This window comes from Coptis chinensis, chromosome 5 (genome assembly GCF_015680905.1).
Source record: "Coptis chinensis isolate HL-2020 chromosome 5, ASM1568090v1, whole genome shotgun sequence".
Classification (NCBI taxonomy): Eukaryota; Viridiplantae; Streptophyta; class Magnoliopsida; order Ranunculales; family Ranunculaceae; genus Coptis; species Coptis chinensis.
In genome coordinates, this window is record NC_141460.1 from 274,555 (window position 1) to 297,375 (window position 22,821).

At 34.6% G+C, this 22,821-nt stretch overlaps 1 protein-coding gene across 1 annotated transcript; it reads right to left on the bottom strand.

Moving 5' to 3' along the window:
• Positions 1-365: 365 nt before the first annotated feature.
• On the bottom strand, positions 366-19,001 carry LOC147496164 (uncharacterized). Its single transcript, XM_086560977.1, has 6 exons — positions 18,758-19,001; positions 2,053-2,573; positions 1,683-1,917; positions 1,069-1,565; positions 753-980; positions 366-587 (listed from the first exon to the last, which is right to left on the bottom strand). The coding sequence occupies exons 1-6, from the start codon at positions 18,999-19,001 to the stop codon at positions 366-368; spliced, it is 1,947 nt and encodes a 648-aa protein (XP_086417103.1).
• Between the last annotated feature and the right edge of the window lie 3,820 nt (positions 19,002-22,821).

Here is a 22,821-nt window from a genome sequence, read left to right on the forward strand (position 1 = left end):
GCGCACTTGTTCGTATTGCAAATTGGATAAAATGTACCTTTTCCCCTTTTTATTAGTAGTGACTTTTGTCCCATGGTTATGGTTCGGCCTACCATTGAGGTCAGCTTCATCATCCATGAACTTTCCTTTTTTATGACTTCCTTTTCTCCCTTTAGGCATATACTCCATGCAATACCTTACTGATTCTTCCATAATGTACCGTTCCGCGATACACCCTTCTACATGTGTCTTATTCATCATGTTCCCTTTGTATATTCTCATCATCCTATTACATAAAATAAATCAGAGGCACACAATAATTTCATATATGAATAGTGTAAAATAAGATAAATATATATCATGTACTACTCAAAATGGTACATCCATCAAAATGGAACAGGTCCATTAGTTAGTGCCTCCTTCGCCAAGTGCACAACAAGGTGTATCATGGGAACAAAAAATGAAGGAGGGAAGTACTTTTCAAACACATATAAAGTTTCCACAACATGTTTTTTCATGACCTCGAGCGTCTCACGGTGAATAACTTTTGAGCACAAGACATTGAAGAATATCGACAATTGCAAGATAGCAGCACACAAAGGCTTATGCTTTTTATAAGCATGCATTAGTAAAACTGGGAGCAATTATTGCATGAGGATGTGGTAATCATGTCAATTCATGCTCTTGAGTTGAAGATCCTCCATATTCAGATGATGTTTCCAGTTTGAACTATACCTTTTGGGAACTTTTAGATCAACTAGAGTTTGACATACCATATGTTTTTCTGATTTCGATAGAGCAAATGGAGCTTTAGGCAAGAAAATCTTGCCATTCTCTTCGATAGGCCACAAATTCTTCCTTATCTTCATTTCTTTAAGATCTAGGCGAGCTGCAAGACCGTCTTTATTCTTCTCTGTTGTTCCCATGATTGTCCCAAGGAGATGTTCAACAACATTTTTTTCCGTATGCATCACGTCCACATTGTGTGGAATAAATAACTCCTACATTTACACAAAACTGAAAATGTTAAAATACCTATATATTGTAATATATTATACTTGTGATGCGAAACATTTAATTTAAACTTACCTCCCAATACGATAAGTCAAATAATTTTGATCTCTTGGACCATGCATATGAACCATCATCGTCGTGTGTGGGTCTCTTCCTTTTCTTGATTAATTTCCCATACTTTGTAGGAAATGTTTCCACCCATTTCAATACCTCAGAACCAGTCAAGCGATTGGGCTTTGTTCTATGCTCTTCTTTTCCATTAAATTGTGATTTTTGGTACCTAAACACATGATCATCTGGTAGGAATCTTCTAGTTGCCAAGTAAGCTTCCTTTTTCCCATGTAATAGTCTGATTGAGTCGGTGTGTACACTACAAACTAGACAATCATATTTTCCACCCATTCTACAACCTGAGAGATGACCCAATGCTAGAAAATCATGTATCGCCCATAGCAAAATAGCTTTCATAGTAAAAGTTTTCTTGGTGTAGGCATCGTATGTTAGACTTCCAACACTCCATAATTTAGTTAACTCTTCAATCAATGGTTGCAAATACACATCAATGTCATCTCCTAGGCTAGTTTTTCCGGGGATTAACAGTGTTAACATTGTAAACTCTCAGGTCATGCAATAGGATGGAGGAAGATTATAGGGAACCATCATGACATGCCAACAACTATAATAATTACTATTCATTCCAAAAGGATTAAATCCATCTGTAGCAAGTCCTAGCCAGACATTGTGTGGCTCACCTGAAAATTCAGGCCACTTACGGTTAACTGATTTCCAAGCAGAAGAATCAACTGGATGGCGCATGTAATCCGCATCTCCAACCGAATCTATGTGCCACCTCATTTTCTTTGCAATCCATGGTATTGTGTACAATCTCTTCAACCTTGGTGTTAGTGGGAAGTACCTTAGCACCTTCCATGGAATTTTGTTCCCTTTATTCCTAAGAACAATTGACTTCCATCTGCTTGCCTTACACACTGGACAAAACTCCCTAGTCGCATCATCTTTCTAGTATAGAATGCAATCATTACGACATGCATGGATCACCTCATAGTCCATACCCAAAGATTTGATCAGTGTTTTCACAGTATAGGTGTCAACATGTATAGTGTTCTCCTTTGGCAAAATAGTTTTTAACATTTTGAGCAACTCCGTGAAACTATTGTCAGACCATCTATTTCTAGCCTTCATACTCATCAACTCAATTGTCACGGAAAGTTTCGTTAATTCATTTTCACACGAAGGGTATAAAGGTTGTACTGCATCTTCCTTCAATTTTTTGTAATAGCCATCGCCATGTATATCTTCTTCATTTTGTTCGTCACGTCCACCTCGAAGTTCATTCATACAATCATCTAATGACTCGGGATCTATGTGGGCATCGTTAACCAAATCAACCATCCTAGGTGCTGCACTTGAAGAAGTGCTAGGAATCCCCTTTCTAAGACCACTAGTGGGCAATGGTTCGCCATGAAAAGTCCACGTTGTATATGTCTCATCAAAACCAAGACGGATTATATGGTCAGTGACATCCAAAATAGTATTTTTCCCATTAACATTACGACAGGCTACACATGGACATCAGTACCATCCATCGTTTCCTGGTTTGTTTTGAGCAAATTCGAGGAAGGATCTGACACCCTCAAGATATTCTGTAGAAGCTTGAGGTGCTTTCATCCATGCCCTGTTTGGGGGTATTGAAGACATTCCTACTATACAAAAGAATGAGAATAAACTTGTATATACAATATTAGCAGTAAACATAAGTTCAAGCTAGCAACTGCGCGCGCAATGCCAAAATAAACTTTAATGCTATATCAACCATAATGAGAATACTAGAACAAGAAATGAGAACTAAAATTCAGTAAAATAATGAGAGCACAATGTTGCAAGTTAATAGGAGTTTTAAGGTCATTGAGGTCCCATACGGTATAGGCAGGGAACTTTAGAACTAATCTCAAAGCCTTTGATGAACAATTAATTATAGAGTCTACATCTATATGAACCGAAACAAGCAAGCAATGCAAGAACTGAACCCAATGGAAGTGTAGCTCTGCAACTTAAGATATGATAATAATGGGGTTCCACCTAAACTTAAGCTACTTCGGATAAACATAACCCAAGTCCTAGGTCCCACTTGATAATGGCACAGGCTACAAAAGTTTGTATGGTTCCAATTGGTAATTCTAGAATGGTACAAAATATACCCAACCTTCATATTTAACATAAACTAAGTCTTAGGTCGCTACTGAGGCCATCCATTTGGCTGCTGCAGGCCGTTCCCCATGCCACCCCAGGCCATTTCTAGCCTCTTAACATGTCATTGCAGGCCATTTACAACCTTGGTAGCATGTAATAGGGTCACAAAATGTGGTCACACAAAGATTAGCATTAGCCATTGTCAATTATGGCAGTGTGATAGAAAGAGTTTCTGGTCTTCATTTCTGAAATCTTTGATCTCCTTTTGAGCTCAAAGGTAATGAAGTCCCCTTATAGTTGAGAACCCAATATACCATTGATCTTCGTTCACTTTTATCACATTAGAACTTGCTTTGAATTTGGGTCATTGGGTGGGTACTACAGAGTGCAGACTTATATTATTCAGTGAACTGAGTTAGGTTACATATGTGTTCTATTATTTTCCAAGTATAGTGCAAGTCGGACTACCTGTATTTTGTAAACATGAGTGTCTCACTTTTGTATTATATTTTCAGGCCTCACCCAAAATTCGAAACATGAGACCCCTTCTAATACTTTTTGATAAATATGATACCAATCAATTCCATTCATTCACCATTGGTTCATCTCTTGATTTTTTATATTGAACAGTAATCAGGATATGCATAACAACATCGAACCTACTACAAAAGAATCATGTGGCACATAATTAGCTACAGTTGAATATGTGTAACTGCTTTGACTAGGTGAAAGATAATCCCACAAGCTTCAGAGTAAATTGAAAGGCTTATTTGATCAGCTCATTGTAAGTCATTGTTTTTGAGTGCTGGTAACATGTCAAGACATCTATTTCTTAGAGTTGTCTTTTCTGGGTATGAAATCTTTTGGATCAAAGTTTACTAATAGCTTATACTCTTAGCTACCCACTTGTGTATTTTTTTCTCTTGCAAGTTAGGCTTTGCTTTTGTCGCTTCTTCATAGGTCCTGCCAAAGGAAGGTTGTAAATGTCTATGGGAATGATGTACCTACTTGACTTTGCAAAATACTTGATTGAATTTCTTCTCTGTATTTTTCTTAACTTGTCTTTGCTTCAAAACTATTTTTTTGTTAAGCAAACAATATGTATCAAGAGTCAGTCTTCTCTTCTGTCTAGGAATTATGCATTGTTTCTATAGATAGGGTGCTGCAACACATTATACATCCTTCTTGTCTACACATCCTTGTATCAATGAAAATGCTATTTTCATGGGTGTGAAATTCTTTTATTTAAAATTATTTTCTATTCTTTTACCGGAACACTTGTAACTTTCATATGGTCTTGTGCAACAATGAATTATATTTTTGTTTCAATGGAAGTAGTTTAGATGTAGAAGATGGGTTTAAATGAAGTTCACAGTACTATATTTCTAACATTTTAGTTTAATTTTAGGATACAAAAGAAGAATTGTGTGTGACCCAAAATGTTGCTGCTTGTCAATGTTGTTTCACATTTCACAAGGTATTTTCACCTTCACTTCTCATTTTTTTCCCTTGAATTTTAATTCCTTGGATGTTGATTCAACTAGTCATTCTTTAAGCTTGGTTACCTTTTTAGTTAAACAAATGTGTATCAAGGCATGCACAAAGCCTCCTCATTGTAGGTGTTGACTAAGTATGGCCATGTTACGATGGTGGTTATCGGAAAAAAAAAAAAAAAAAAAAAAAAAAAAAAAAAAAAACTAAGCATGGCCATGCAAGTTGTGAATTCATAGTACAAGTCCTTAGTAGTATTTCTTTTTCTTAGTTGATTGTGTATTCCGAAAGGTAGTGATGAGGTTGTCCATGGATCAAATCCTAACATAGGATTCACTTGATGGATTGTGTAGGACTTTAACTAGTCAATTGCTCATGTTGAATTTGGGATTGTAGCTTGCATGTATCATATGTGAAGCTTTACTTGGTTTGCCTAGGTTCTAAATAATTGTTTTGGTCTGGTGATACACTTACAAGACAATTGCCTTTGTACGACAATGATTAGGTTGTTATTAGACAAAGGAAAAATTACTTTTGGGCTGTTGTTTACTTGGTTTTGTTGGTCATTTGCTAGAACATAGATAGAATATAGTGAATTTCAAGGGTTGTCTTAGGGGTCAATTTTTTCATTAACCACAATTGCTAGTTATAAGTTAAGGACATTTATCAATCAGCTAGGAAATATATTGAAGAGCAATAAGGAGCTTATCAACTAGGAGGACACATAAGAGAACTTGGTGATTGTCTTTGTTTTACATGACTTGTTAGTTTAGTTTTCTCTTTACTATGTTTTCCATGATTCTCTTTCCTCTATTTTGTAACTTTTACATAAGAATATGTACCTTTGTTGGTTTCATTTATCATAAGTGAGAATCCAGCTGGTACTAACCCACTTTGGTATGCCCTTGGATTACTTCTCTAGTTAAGTACTTAACAAGTAGACCAGTGGAAGACCTTTAGCTTTATAAGCTTAACTACCCAAGTTTTATCATTTTTTTTTTGTAATTTATATTAAAATATAGTTCTGAAACATGTCCATGCCCATGGTATATACTAATAAAGTTAGTGAACTTCACGAAGTTGTGAACTGTTTTTTTTTAGCTGTTGTTTACTACTTTTGCTTGGATTCATCTACTAATAGTTGCGTGTCGCATCCTAGTGCTACAAATTTGGGCATATTCAAAGAAACAGCCACACATAAGTGGAAGATGATTAAACAAGTAAGATATAAGAAGTAGTTAAGGTTTCTTCCATGTTGTCGTTTAGCTTTATCTTTAGACTCAATATTAATCTACGTTGCTTTTTTTCTATTTTTTCATGCTATTTCTTCTTGTTATTACAAGTTTTTCTTTCAGTTTTTTTGTCATTCCATTATTTTCATGTTCTTCTTGTAGGATAACATCATTTTTCTTGATTACAGTGCTCAAGAACAATACATTGTAGCTGCTACCATATCATAGGTGATCTCGTACTTGAACTTTTCTTAACTAAATTAATAACTTATGTCAGTTTATTGTTGAGCAAATAGCCAAGTACCAAAATATAAACTAGTGGCAAATGAATTTGAAGTTCTGTTTTGAGGCTCCCTTACACCAAATTTTGAATGTTAGTTTTACTCCTCCTGATATTATTTTTCCAAATTTTGTTGTACTTTTATTTGTAGATACTATATAGTACTGAATGTTGGTATCCAGGCTTATTCTACACATTTCCGTCTTGTTGATTTGTGCTCTTAGAGTGACTAATAGACCATTTTCACAAAACTTGGTCTTGTGTAGGCAGCTAGAAGCTTGCTCACTGTTGTCGTTCACTTAACCATTCTTAGGTTCAAAGGATAGTTTTTGGGAAGGAAGTCGTAATTATGGGAAAGAGTTACTTCTGATGGTTTTTCTTTGACTCATTGTAAAGTTAGTGAATTGTTGGCAAGAGTTTTTTTGATAATGATAAGTGTGTTGTTTAAATGTGTATGTTGCTTGATTTACAGTCCAAGTAATTTACTTAGTTATACCATTCATTTTCTTAAAATCTTCTACTTAATTGTTCTCTAATGGCTCTGTTTAAAGACGATATGGCTAGTATTGACTTAGTTGGGACCTTAATGTTTGCATATAAAGGATTTTCGCTTCTTTATATTGATATTATGCATTCCTAAGTTTCATCAAGTATAATGAGATTTTGTGTGATACAATGGATCGATAAGCTCAAAATGGAAGAGCGCTCAAATAATTGAGAGGTTGATGCTTCGAATCCATCTGGATCCAATTCTTTTTTCATTCACTAATTTAATATACATTTGAATTTTCTAATTTTATATTAACAAAAGCAATAGCATTTTCCTAACGCTATAGAAGTTTAATAGCATGAAAGAATTGCTATCGTTTTGAGGCAGAAACGCTATGAAATTTATTGCATTCTTAACAAACTCTATAAAAAGCGCTATCATTTTCATAGCGTTTTCAAACACAAATGCTATCATTTTTATAGCGTTTTGGATACAAACACTATCTTACAAAGCATAGCATGGCGATAGATAGCGTTTTGAAAAACGCTATCGAGTATATTTGATAGCATTTTTTTGAGTGTTATCTATAGTCTTTTGTGCAGTAGTGATTACAGCTAAAATGTTCTAACATACTAACTGCTTTCACTTAGGGATTCTAAAATAATAAGTAACAGTGAAATTAACGCATCAAGTCTAAGTAACAGTGTAATTAACGCATCAAGTATCTACTCTCTAGTATATAGAGAGATCATTGTAGTCATTCGAGGTTAAGTCAATATATTGGTTTCACTCAGAATTCCTTCTTCATCTAATGGCTTTGCTAACTAATCAAAGAATTAATATCAAAATACGTCGTAAGTAAAGTACATGTTAATTAGATGACCGAGCTAGCTAAACGTAGAAATCCGGAGAACTGATATGAAAAATAAAAAGAATAATTGAAAACTGTAGAATTGATACCAAAAAGAATTGACGCAAGAGAGTAAACAATTACCTGAACCAAGCTGTTGATTGCGACAGAAATAGCTTTAAAAGTGAGGAATCCCTCAAACTTTAAACGGTTCACCTGCATCAAATTGTTACAAGTATTTTCAGAGAAGTTAAAATTCTTAAGAGAAAATACATGATAATGATGAACTTACCATAAGACCCAATATTGTGCGTGAAACCCATTGTTTTCCCTTCTTTTTTTTTGCAAAGGTTATGTTTGCTTTCTAGGTTTCTTCCTCTTTGCTTTTTGGTTCTCTCAATTTTTCGGTTTTGTTTCTGTGTCGATGTTTAAGAATGAAACAACAATTGAAAGCAATAATTCCCTCTCTCTCTCACACACACTCACTATCTGTTTCGGGTGATGAATTAGTCTATTATGTTTTAGGGCTCTCAAAAGTTTCGGTTATTTGCTATTTTGCCCTAGCAGAAATTTAACACGAGTCTAATTGTTCACGAAATTGTAGAGCGGGAATGAACTTGTGCAGGCTCCAAGTATATAAATAGACAAGCACAAACTATCCTCAACAATATGTTTATCCTCAAGGATTCATACAGTACTCTCACAAACCATATATGCTACAAAACTCACTAGAATAAGCTTAACTCCGATTACTACTTAATTAAATTCCAATCGCAGTTCGGAATGTAAATAAGCTTCCTATAAACTAAACATGATCATTATATATAAGCTAACAAATAAAAACCCCACAATCATTTCAACTATAACGATCAAGGCATCAAGCAATAAAACTCAATTATCCTAACTAAATCCCATTTCTTATATACTTCAACTAACTTCATACAACACTTATTCTTCCACAAGTTCAAAACTTTACTCATTGTTTCTCATTTCTACCATTCAAATTTCACAAAACAAGACAATCGGAATAGCAAATAGTTAAAAATAATAGAGAAGCATACATCTTGTTACCAATACGATGACGAGAATCAGGTTGTAATGTAGTACGCCAATTAGGAGTTTCAACCATAGTTGGTTTAGGTTGAGGAGTAGGTCTCCAATTATTACCATCCATTATTGATTATTGATTATGATTATGAACAGCTCAAGTCTCGCTCCAAATAGCTCAAGTCTCTACATCCAAGTATCTAACTCCCTAAAAATTAACTTAAGAGGACATTGAAAGGTTAATACCTAGAAGTAACAAAGGTGATTTAGTTGTGTGCATTACTACGGCTTACAATTTTGTTTGAGCAAATTAAACATTAAATTCGTAATCTTTGAGGAAAAAATCAACCTTTTTGAAAAAAAAAATGCAATTGGTTAATATAACAGCAACAAATTAAATTTTTCGACTAATAGAAGAACTGATGGGAAAAATAGATAGAAGAATTGAAATATGAAGAATTACTTGAACTAAGAGATGGAAACAACAATGAATGACCCTTACTTTCTATTTTCTCTTTCACCCTATTTAAGAATGAGCCGAAAGAAGTAGTAGTATTGACGAAGGTGTATTCTCTCTCTCTAGCAAAAAAAAAAGTATTCTCTCTCTCTCTCTCTGGTTATATTTTAGGGTTTTCAAATTATTTTGGTTATTCACCAGCTGAAATTTAGTGTGAAGTGTAATTTTTCGCGAAATAGTAGAGCGGGAATGAGCATGCCAAAGCTCCAAATTCTAATCTAAGAGTACAACAACTATTGAGTTAGACAATGATGGCTATTGGCACATGTTTTATTACAAGGGCCATTAACCGTCGTTTATGTTCGATTACAACTGTTTTATTTTGGCCCATTTGGTGTAGTGACAGACATATCCAAATCCGAACCTATCCATTTGCACCCCTAACTTAGGCTTAAATTAGTCGCCAGTATGTATATAAACAACTGAGCTGGAAATAATTTGTAAATGATTATAATTCCTATTAAACAAGACAACCCCTTTTTTAGCCTCAATCAAGAGAATTTATAACATCACTGAACAACTTGCCAATGTTTGTTTAAAGTTATGTGTATGTAGCTTAGGAGACGATCGAACAATAATATGTTTACTACTAATCACATTATTCTCACAAATAGCTAAAACTGGCCTGAATGTTTTTGTTGATATATATATTGAACGGTAAACGGTCATTGGTCAGTTCTCTCTACCTTTCCCTATTGAATCAAGTTGTCTTGGGACCAAAAGAAGAAACCGTTTTGTTGGGCTGAAAGAAAAACTCTCTATTTATGGGCTTATGGCCCAAGACCAATAGATCCAAAAAAAAAACACGTTGACTGTTTTCGTTTTTCCACACCGTTTCTTACTTTCTTCGACAAAAACTATTCCATACAAGCCAATATGCCGGCTGTGGCCGGCTTACTATATTAATAGTTGATTTGCTCCAGGCTATTATAAGTGTATATTGTGCTATTATTTTGATGATGAACTGATTAAGTACTCAATGTTTTAAAAGAAAAAGTTCAAGCCTATTATTCAAGTGTATCGGGCTTTAAAATTAGTTTGGACCTTTTATTTAAATGTTGGTCTTTATGATTGCTTGGGGAAAGAATAGGACGTCTGAAGACATAATGTTTTTTGGGCAAACACAAATGATTTTAGAGAGAAGAACATGTATTGCCAAATTATACCACTTGTCGAATGTGTTGTTGCACTTCTTGTTTTAGGGTTACTTTTGGAATCCTTAATATGGCATAAGCTCATTTTTAGTTAACCCAAAAGGGACAAATCAAGATTAAAGATTCCCCCTTTCGACCAACATTAAAATGGTTACTGTTTTAAAGCTAGATATATATCTAATTAAAATAGTTGAGTTACCAACTAATAATAGAGAAGAAGATATAGTGATATCAAGTAGACATATATGTTTGCTCTAAATATTGAGTACATCTTGATAATTCCATCTCCATGTTGTCCTCGACTTTTAATTCATTTTAGCTCCTCCAATGGACATTTGCATGACAGAAGCTTCAAGTCTCTTGTATAATTCTAACACCTTACATAGTTCTAAATTCTCAATCTACCAACTCGAAGTGCAAAAAGAATACTCTCTCATTAAACAATATTGACCCATAAAATCTGTATTGAGCCATACAGATAGTATAGCTAGAGAAAATCACCAATGATAAATTCTGAAATAGTTTGACATCAAATTAAAATAGTGATCTTGATGAAGAACTTGGTGGCTTGATGTTTCATTTGAAAAGGAGATTAAGGAATGCGGGATCTTTATACTTTTGTTGCACCTAAAGTTAGTTCTTGTTGTAGGTATGTTGGGTAGTAGTTAGATGCCAAGACACAGGACTGAGCCCATTCCAGTTTTTTCGAATCTTGTTTCAACCTTATAACCTCTCACAATATTTCAAAGAGAGCATCTCCTAGCTCCGTAACATGCTTTCTATAATCAACAATTAACTCCTACAAATTAAACATCAACCTGTCAACAAAATATTCACTCACATAAATAAACTAAGAATACAATTTTTGCAAACTTTCTGAAGTGACAACAACGCAACCAATAATTATTGATCACAATATCAAGTACACATATTTTGGCACTCTAAAATAGCTGCTACTACTAACGCTTAATAATATTATTTAATTTTGGTACTGCAGATGTTATGGTACTTATAAACAACGACCAAGAGGATCAATAGTAGACATAAGCAAAGTTAAAGTGTCCCTCCAATCAACAGCTTTAATTTTGACTATTAAAAAGTAAAGTTCCTACTAAACCTCAGTCTCTTTGCTAGATCACGACTATAAATCAGTTTTCCAACTCATTATCTTGAAGAGCATTTCACTACAACAATGATACCGACAAAGAGTCACAAAGGCACCAATGTGAAAAAAAAACAATTGCACATTATTGTTTATACTATGAAGTAATCTATGAATGAGAGAACCAAGCTTCATGAATGTATTCACTTGAAATCAACATTGACCATATTACCTCATGAAATCAGCATATAATTCTATAGTTCTATAAACAAATAAATGAGGATTATGAGATTGTATCATAGGATTGAGGACTCCAATAAAAATTGCATTTAAGCCTGATTGGAGAACTAATTAGACGCTCTGTCTCAATAATCTCCTTTAAAAAATAGCAAAATTTCAATAAGTTTACTTGGGGATGAGTAAATCAATTTTCGTATCGTTTTCTAATAAAAGAAAGCCATACACTCATAAATAGTGTGAAGTAGAACAACCCAAAAATTCTTTTATATTGCAGGTAGTTTATTTGGGTCCATTTAACTCTGCACCATCTAAATAACATTGATTAGATAAAACTATGCAAGCCAAATGTTATAAAAAACCAAAATAGTAAGTCATCTTCTTCGGTTAAATGGGTAAATTGGTTACTACTTGTGCACAATACTAAGCTTGAGAAAATATAATGTAAATTGTTTTCGGGGTGTCCTCGGGGTCTCTCTCTCCTTTAAATCAACTTCACCAAATTCGCTTATGTTGACTCTATGAAATTACTTGCACAACATTATTTAGAAAAAGAAAAAACCATATGAATACTATAAAGAAAGCATAGCTTGCTTACCCATGAGACAATATTCTGCTACATGCTTCTCTTCTCTAAGCATTTTATGGCCTTAAAAGCTTATAACACACTGTAGTTCTTAGTATGCTCCATGATTAAATGAGTCTCTACAGTACTGTGGCGAACAATCTCTTATCTTTCACAGTATTATGCTTTCTTCCAGTGTTGCACATCTTGCTACCTTTTGAGTACCCTTCACATGGAAAAAACTTCCCGGGAAGTCATTTCTTAAATATCACCTTCTTAGCCATCCAACAGTAGTCTGTAGAAAGGACAACCTAAGAGTCATTTTTTTTCCCAAAAGTAAGCATTATGCATGATATTGTCATGATATAGTTACCGACATATTTTTCCAAATTTAAGTTTTACAAGCTTAATGAAAAATCAAAAGGCAACTCACAACTTGTACTACAAAGATTCGTTTAAAGATTTGCCATGGGACCGTATCAAACATCCATCCATTCATATGACTATATCGACAAATTGATAATGCGCAAGCAAAAATGAAAAAAAAAATGATTCGTAGGCTTCCTAGTTCAAAAATAATTCGCAGATACTAATAAGTATTGGGTATGTTTCTAATTTCCTTCTGACGGACTTGCTACATGATTGTTTTTAAATAGGCCCATATGCTTAAGAAAGCATCACATGAAAAAGAAGTTTTTTGCATTATCCTAATACTCATAGTACATTAGCTTACCAATAAAATAGCTAAAAAGTAAAAAAAAAAAAAAAAAAACACACACACAATAATTCACATATGCAAGGATAATCAGGATCTCTAGAGAAGTGACTTTCAACTTAGCTATTGGTGCTCATCCAATATAAGTCACTTGCCTAACTTCCATCTAACATCTTTTTGCCCATTCTTGTTCCCTACAGTATGTTTCTGTATTGGAGTTGTATGCTTATAGCACTCCCACTATACATGTTAATGAAAGCTAGGATCATTAAGGAACATGTTCCATGACCAACCAATGTAATGTAAATATCACATTGCTGCACAAAAATTAGTATTTTAAACACTAATGAAGTGAATTATGGCATACATGGAGATGCACTGGAAGTAGATAAAGTAAATTAATCAGATATGATATGCTTCTAAAGTCAGTTTTTGACATTGTCATCGAGCTCCAGGAGGGATGTCCATGTAATCCATATTCAAAGCATAACATACGAATAAGAGCACATGTTTCTTAGAGATGATTGATTGTCAATGTTGCTCTACATAGAACACAAATAAAGCCCTTCTATTTTTAAATAAAATGGAGATTAGGAAAAACTAAGAAGGTACCTCACATGAGCAATATTCATATATCGAAAAGCTTTAAACCCACATCTGTATTGATACTGAAGGGGACAAATAAAATATCGAACCTTCGATGGAGTATGGCCAATTATGAAGTAAGTAACGTTGTCATTCGATGGTAGCATGAAGAAATCTGCAACAACTAATGACACAACTACCTCATCATCTCAAATCTAGAAAAAGGCATTAAAAATAGACCCTAAAAGGCTAAAACAATATCTAGCAAGAAAGAGTAGGCAACGTGCTTTCACTTTTAGAGAATCACTATTAGCTACACCAATTGTTTCGGTTATTGTGAACTGATCACCAATTACTCATGTAATTTCACAGACTTTTCAACCATCCTCTTGCCATGAATAGCTATTAAATTCATACCTAACATAAATCAAACAGAAGAGGAAGTCCTAACTCCTAACTAATTCACAACATATACTATTAATCTATGGAAGTCTGTTTGTCGTATGTATGTAAACAATAGAAATCATGTCTTTTGTTCTTTTCTTTTTTTTTTCAAAAGGCTTTTTTTAAAAAGGTTTACATCTCCTCATTGTGGAGAAGGTAATGAACTATTTTTTACTCTAACATCTAAAACTCTAGGTAACTAAGACACTTCAAAATTCAACTGTTATGATCGAGTGGCAATTCATATACAAATTTAGTATTCTATGTTGCATGGATCAACTGTAATTATATATTTTGGTTTAATTACCAAAATATTTTGGTTTAATTACCAGCACATGTCAATTCACAAAATTGTATAAGCATTGAGTGAAATTACAGTTGACCGGTCGACTCTACAGTAAAAGCTTAGATATCAGGAAGTTACATAAGTATAATCCTCATTTTTGTCGTAAACTAATAAAATTTAGCTCATCTAGTTTGTTTCAAGAAAAAAAGAAAATGTCTCTGTTACTTATGTGTCTCAAAAGTCTAAACTACTAAAAGTGATTGCTACCATGTATATAACCATATCCTCTAGATGTTGCTTTTTGTCGATTTTTTGAACAAAAATATATGCATATGCTTGAAAAGAGTTGATTTTTTCATTGGATAAGTACAAAAGAAGAGGACTTACCGATTGTTTTACAAACCAATTTATGCTAGTAAGCAAGTCATTGCCTCCTTGTAACAACTTTGTCTCACCATGCATTTTATGAAATTGTGCTAATTGCCTCCAACTCTCCACTCAAGAAAATTATTGTATTACAAAATTTATTCAAACAAAAATTAAAGTCCAATAGTTATCCATAATCAAGTTAAGAATTAGCTTTATTTTCGTCATGTAAACCAAAGCACCAAGGATTTGTTTTATTTGTTAGCAACGGATGATGGAAAAGATTTGTCTTGGATTAATGAAGAAGTTTACATCTCAATAAAGAAAGAAATAGTATTTTAAAAATAAAAAATAATGGCAGTAAATAAAAAGGAGTAATGAAAATCTTCTCCTCGCTTAAACGATTGGATAAGTACAAACCTTTGTAGATGTGTAAATAATAAGTCTCTGAACCCGACTGCTACACCTTGTTGTGCAGGCTAGCAGCCTAATCTGGTAGTTCAATTGTATTCTCCACTGTCTTTCTCAAGGAAAGTTTGTTGTTGCAATGACTAACCATTTCCTTGTTCTTTGCCTCTCCTTAAGCTCCATGTCCATGATGCCTACTGCATCCTTATCATTTGTCTTAAAGTATTACTCTTCAATAGCAGCTTCCATTAACCGAATATAAGTATAATTGCACATTAAGTCACATAGGAAAAGAGAACCATGAATCTTGAAGTTTTGCAATACTAATACTCATTTACCTACAACAAAAACAAATTAAAGTAAAAAATGGAATACACAGAGTGCCCTACCAACTGCAAAAAAGAAAACATAATATACAACAAAAATTGTGTACTTGTTAGGTTGAACACAACAGAGAAAGACATTTGGAAATTCAGCCAAGCAAAGGTAGTATTGAAAGGTAAACCCTCCATTTCTGCAAGTAAGTTTCCGGTGAATATTGTGTGAGCACAATAGGTTATAAAACCATCAAACAAGGAAACATCGTTCTGCTCATTGTACACATAGAATTGACCATTTTCCTTCATATGTCAAATCTGGAGAACTCCCATCTAGTACTTTAGCACTTTAGTACATTATACTTAAATAGTGTAGATCAAATGTCAATACCTTGTAGACATATATTAAAGATATAAAAACCAATCATTTACCAAAGATAATAAGCCAAATAGAAAGTTATTCATGCAAATATAAAAAGAATAAGCAATCAGTACAACATGCCCATAAACTGAAATTCTAACTTCACCCAAATTCCAAGCTCACCAACCATGGCAATGGCTTAAGAATAATAAGAAACATCTCAAGGATCATATCAGAAGTGTTATGCACATTTAAATGTATACAAATAGCAGCTCCTTCATACTTCTGCATGGGAAATGAAGCCTTGTTCTTCCATGGGAATCAAAAATTTGTTCCTAACATCCATCAAGATAGAACACCATAAAGAGCTGGGCTTCAATTAGTGAGATTAGGATTCCACCATTGCCTCCTCCCTTTCCTTTTGTAACGATCATGTCTATTTTGACTAATTTGAGATATGAATATTAGCTCCATATCCTAGACATGTTTCTTGGTCATAGCTACAACCACACTACCAAAAGTATTTTCCGGTTTCATTTCTCCGACTATATATCGATTTGAAAACTGAATTTAGACCCCAAAAACCAATAATACCTCAGTACATTATGTACATATCGAAAAGAAAATTCTTTAATTTACTTCATAAATACTTGAGTGAAATTGTATTTCTAGTTTCCTTTCTCTGAAAATGTAAGGACAATACAACTTTAAAATATATATAGGGTTTAGGCTACATTAACACCCCCCTATACATATGCTTTCATTGAATCATGCATGCACATCCCTTTGGGGAAGATCAAGTAGTGGGACTATCTAATGTGATAGTCGGATACCCAGTTATAGACCTGATATGGGCTTCCAATTGACAATTTTGAAATAGAATATTAAATAGATATAGATGACAATCCAAATCCTAACATATTGCTATGCCATCACTTATGCAACATCTTTTTGATAGGAAATGTGCATTAATTATAAGGCATACCACAGTTGACATCCAATTGACAATTTTGAAATAGAATCTTAAATAGATATAGATGACAATCCAAATCCTAACATATTGATATGCCATCACTTATGCAACATCTTTTTGATAGGAAATGTGCATTAATTATAAGGCATACCACAGTTGACATTCAAAATGAAAAAGTTAGCATGTGCCATATGGTGTCGCCACACCTAGCATACTCGTCTCCAACCAAAAACCAAATCCTAAAATGAATGTAATACTTATCGAAGAATTCTACCTAGATGTCCTTCCCGTAGCTTTCGAAGGAGAGATAGACGACAAAATAGAGCAAGGGCAATTTGTTTGAAGAAGGCTAGGAAAAACATATTTAAACTAAAGTGAGAGGGAGGCAATCAAATCTTTGGTGTAATAGACTCATGGCTTGCTGGATATCAATATATCATAACATTATTATACTACATCTCTATAAGAAAAATGTTAAAGATAGAATTAATTAATATATTAACAACAATACTAACAATACTCAAAATTAGCGCAAAATTAGTAAAAGAAGATAAGGTTTTTGGTGTGTTGGGTATGTATCTTGAATATATAGTAAGCAATACCATCTACATATGCAAAGGCCTAAGTGCGAAACATTTCATTAGGAGCCCATGAAAGCCTCAAGGCTATCTGCCTCTGTGAAGCTTGAGTCAAATCTCAAAGGTGCTTGAGGCTTAAAGAAAAAAATGGGATTGTTGATGGAATATTTTGGTTTCTAAGAGAATGAGGTGTTTTGATGCACAAAACATGACATTATAAGGAGTTTCTAATCTTTTTAAAAAGTTATATGTGGTTAATTAGTAACAAAAAGAATATTAAATAAAAAGTAAGAAAATATATACAAACATATAAGCCTTAAGGTGCTAAACTAATATAACTCTTAAGCCTCAGTGTGTATTCCAAACCTTGGAGGTAACCTACAGTAAGGTGTATAGCTCAATAGGGTTGCAGTCAACCCATGTAGGTAGTGGCAATGGCAATATATGGCAATTTCAGCATCAACAAAGCTTCTAACTCGTTCATTGGTAGGGCTCTTTCCAACATAACTTTTACAATTACATATATAACAAACTTGGTCTTTGAAATCATGCATACACTATGCAAAGTGAGACCAACACTCACTATCAAAAGTACACTATGAAACACTAATCCTAATTACGCAATGTGTCCTAAAAATAATTAAAATATAATCCAGATCCCTGTGGTATTAGGTGTTACCACACACCAAAAAAATATTATATAAATAGCTGATAGGAAATAAACCAGCCTAAATAAACAGGCTAATTAATTCTTATTTTACTTATACTAATACTCGCAAGCGCACGAGGTCTATCGAAATAGGTGCGCAAGAACGAGGTCGATCCCACAGGGATTGCTGTTTAGGGACAATTGAATACTAAAATATTACTTATCCTAATTCGACAATGTTGTTTTATAGAAATTTGGAATTAATTACTACTAAATCTATTTTATTTAACTACGATCTAAGAAATGAATAAACTAAATGTTAGGGGTCTGCTAAGTGGAGAGAATTCTAGGACTATCGAATCCACCTTAAAACTTTATAGACACTATCAACTTAACCTTTGGTATTCCAGTTATATATTTCTGAGAAGCAATCGATGATAATCAATTGCTTTCTCAATGATATTATCGTTACAATTCTTGTTGTACTTTCTTCAGAAAATTATCTTCTGACTCAGCTAAAGATCAAACCCAAAGCATTATTTGTCTTCTTACAGCACAAACAATCAAACGATTTAATACTAACAATTATTCCAAGCTTGATTAATAATCTTCTATTCAAACTACCGAAAATGCATCACAGAAACGGTGAAAGAAATAATAGTAATATTAATCACGAGTTCAAAGAAGAATTAAATCATTAAAACAATTCAGGAATACCAAATATCAAATATCAAACATCTATATCGATCTAAGGTTTCATCTACGCCCTAGAAATAATTTAGTTACACATGGGAAATAATGCAGCAGAAACAGCGATATCAAAAGAAAATAAAGCCATTAACAAAACCGATACTGTTGCGAGTCTGGGTTCGGTGTTCTGGCTTTTCTGATTTTTCCTTTGCGTACCAGATTCTCCAGCCCCTTGCTGCTGTCTCTCCCCCACTTTCAGCCAAGAGACGCACGCTATTCTCTGCTTCCCTTGCGTTCCAGTACCAACCAAGAGCCTCTCTTCACTGCTGTGTTCTGCGTTTTTCCAGCCAACCGACGACCTCCACTTGTTTCTTGTTCTGCCACGCTTCCAGCCAAGAGACGACCTCCACTTGTTTTTCCTCGTTACGCCCACTTCTTCCCCAAGAGATGCCCCTTTCATTGCTGTGTTCTGCCCTTATTCGCGAGCGTCCTCCTCAAAAGGAAACTCCTTCCTTTTGGTATGGGATCGGCAGCCTCTTTTTGTCTTTGGAAAGGTTCTCCTTTGGTCCGGATAAAATCGGCGGGGTTTTTCGGGATTTTGTTCGCGATGGCATGAATTTGAAACTGGAGAAGGAACTAAGGGCTGCCATGGTACTTCTCGGGTGGACATGAATGTTATGGCTTTTTGTAAGGCACGTGAGTGAGAGAGAATAGCTTCTAGTTACTTAAGCCCATAAGCCATGGGCCCATTTCCATTTAATTCCTTTTTGTCTTCTATTCTTTCCTTAGCCCAATATTCACAAGCCCAACTAAAGTTTACCAATACTGTTTCGGGCACCTCCACTAAACTGCACCACCCTGTCAGGCAAACCAAACTAGAGGAACGAAACTCATGTACTGACATCCTGAATCTTGACAGTTTCCACACTTTTAATCATGTTAAGTCCAATTCTCTGTGAAATCACCGAAAATACACTAACTAAATCAAACGAATAAATTAAACGAACTAACTAATATAAAATTGGCGTGAATCTTTGTAATATTTATGCTTTATCAAATACCCCCAAACTTACATTTTGCTAGTCCTCAAGCAAAACTAAATCTAACTAATAACAAAAATTAAAAATCCTAACTCATTTTCGTAAGAATCACGATTACACTTAGCATGTGCAACAAGCCTTTTAAACCCCTAGGTTTACCCTAGTGGACGAGTTTAGTCTCGTGAGAGTTTTCAGAGAAGATACTCACAAACTTCATCTATACTATAATGACTAAGAAATAACAGTAATGTTTCCTTAATTTATCTCAGATATTCATACTTCTCACTAGCAAGGAATAAAGAATACTCATTTTAAAACCTAAGTTAACATATGCATAATAATCAAATCATCTACAAATAAACATACATGCAATGAACAAAACTATGAAATGCAGTGGCAGGTCCGGTTCTAAAACTTCGGAATAGCGTCCCTAAGTAGGTCCTCACAAATATGTCAAGACAAAAATACTCTGATTTTTCCGCTCAGGTTTCGCTCACTCCAGTGTGCGGTGAGCACACTTTTCCTCTCAATCTCAATGACATCCAAAGGAGCCGAGGTTGATCAAACACATCTGCCACTTACTATCACACCAACCTATTCCTAATTGAGCTAAAGGTCTTTATTAGGTGTTATGTATGGCTTAGGTGATAGTTTAAAAATAACTGGAATGGATAAACAAAATAGACAAGTCTGAGAAAATAAGGTCTTCAAATTCTGTAACTAGAGAAAGTCTTGTTCTTACTTTGCTTCTACACTTTGTTTCCATCCTTAGCCATTTTGTTTTGGCTTTTCGACTCCTTTGATTCTATTTTTGGAGTTCCAACTTTTTTTTATTTTATTTCTATTCATTTTTCTTTTCTTTGGATGGAAACTTTCTTTCCTTTATTTTTCTTTTGACGCAACTAACAAATTCTTGATTTTCCACAGGTCTTTCTCATTTCTTTTCTTCATTTCATCCTATTTCTCAGACTTATCAAATGGGTAGACTATTTTTATTTATTTGTTTTTTTTTTTTTTTATATAGGGTAAGGAATTTGTGGTTTATGAAAAAACTAATGAAAGGCTCGATTTAGGCGACTAAGCGAAAAAAAATATTCTTTAGGTTTGAATTTCTCGGCTATATCGATCCAAAGATTGCCTAAATTCTCTTTTAGGATATGGTATGGTGATCAAGCAAGTGGACGTGTGTTTTCTCTACTTTCGAATTAACTTCTCCCTTGTGTCATCACTCAGATATCAACTCATATGAGGCTTTTAGGCTAGATTCTCTTTGGATATGTAAAATTAAGCACTCTAACCTAGGTCTCGTAAAAGTATCGCCAACTACAAATATAACGCTCATGCAAGACATTTATGAAAAGATGCGAGAGACTATTACCTATATCTTAACCTAAGTTTCTTAATAACTACTCTTAATTCTAATGCTAACTGAGATTTCTAGACTATAATCATCATAGAAAAGAAAACAATGCCACTACCCCTAAGTGCATAGTATACATAAGTTTTATTTTTCGCTAAACAAAACATTTTGTTCCCACCCCGAACTTAGTTTAGACATTGTCCTCAATGTTGATGGATATGCTTAATTCCAAAATTAATAACATGGACAAGTAAAAGAATAAGGAAAGAAGTTACCAATAGCTCCATGAACGAAAAAAAATAAAACTCGAGTCACCTGTAGAAATTAGTACCTCACTAAAGATATAAAATCGATAAAATAGAAAAGGAACCGATTTACTATGACGACTAACCCTGTGGCACATATCTCATTCCATAGAGTTACACGTCTCCAAAACACGGAGAAAAGGTGCTAAAGTAGAATGCATGAGATATGCGAAAGGTACACATGACTCAAAAATAAAACATGGGTTGCCTCCCACAAACGCTACTGATTAACGCTCTCTAGCGCATCGAATGCTTCACATGTTGTTGGGCTTAGTGTCGCAACCATCAACAAATAAAACATGCATATAGAATGAGCAAATGCACGAACAATAAAATGGAAAATAAATTCCCAACTGTTATGGCCATATTCATTGCTCCATCCCGTTCACCCGAACTTTTTTTTTTTTTTTTTTTTTTTTTTTTTAGTTCTTAGTTATTGGGGTTCGACCTAACCGCTGGTCCAAAAAACTGGAAAATTTCGCGGTCCACGGAGGTCAAGGCGCTGGTGCGCTTCCTCCACCCGGTGCTGGCTTTCGAGTTTTTGATTTTTGGTGTTTTTGGGCGAAGTCGCTCAAAGTTGAATTTTCGGTGTGGTGTGGCAAAAGTCGTTTCAACTTGTGGCGGCTCAAAGTTGAATTTTCGACGACGTGGCGTGTAGAGGCGCGAAGTCGGCGCTCAACTTGAGTATGGCTGGCGCGCTCAAGTTTTTTTTTTTCGACGAAATAAAATGGTGAAGAACAACGGAAGCGTGGGAGTGAAAGGTGAGAGATGGAAGTTAGGTGTAGTGTGGGTTGTGAGTGTATAATGAATGAAGTTTTTAGGGTTTTAAGTTGCTAAAACGAATCGGGAAGTTGCCAAAATGTTTTACGGCAATTTCGGAAATACTAAAAACATGGGTTGCCTCCCACAAGCGCTTACGATTAACGTCTCTAGCGATTTAATGCTTCACATAACCCGATCGGTGCTATGTGGGCTTATCAACAAGCCGGATACGCATAATCGGTCATGATAAATAGGATCAAGCGGACTTACCTCTTCCACATCCCCGCCCGCCAAACCGTCAAGGTATGGTTTCAAACGTTGACCATTTACCTTAAACACACGCGACCATCCGTAGGATCTTCTATCTCAACGGCACCATGAGGAAAAACAGTTTTAACAATGAAAGGACCAGTCCACCTAGAACGTAACTTACCGGGGAAAAAGACATTAAACGAGAATTATATAGCAAGACTTTTTATTAGGTTCAAAAGACTTTTCGAAGAATAGATTTATCATGAAAAATCTTAGTCCGCTCTTTGTAAATCTTGGCATTCTCATATGCCTCATTCCTTAACTTCGCCTAACTTATTCAACTGAAGTTTACGTTTGTGAACCGACCTTTACGCGATATCGAAGTTAAACGTTTTAATGGCCCAAAAGCACGATGTTCCAATTCTACAGGGCAAATGACATGCCTTTCCAAACACAAGCCTATAAGGGGACATACCAATAGGAGTCTTATAAGCAGTTCTATAAGCCCAAAGAGAATCATTAAGGCGTTGAGACCAATCCTTACGGTCGGTCGCATCTTTT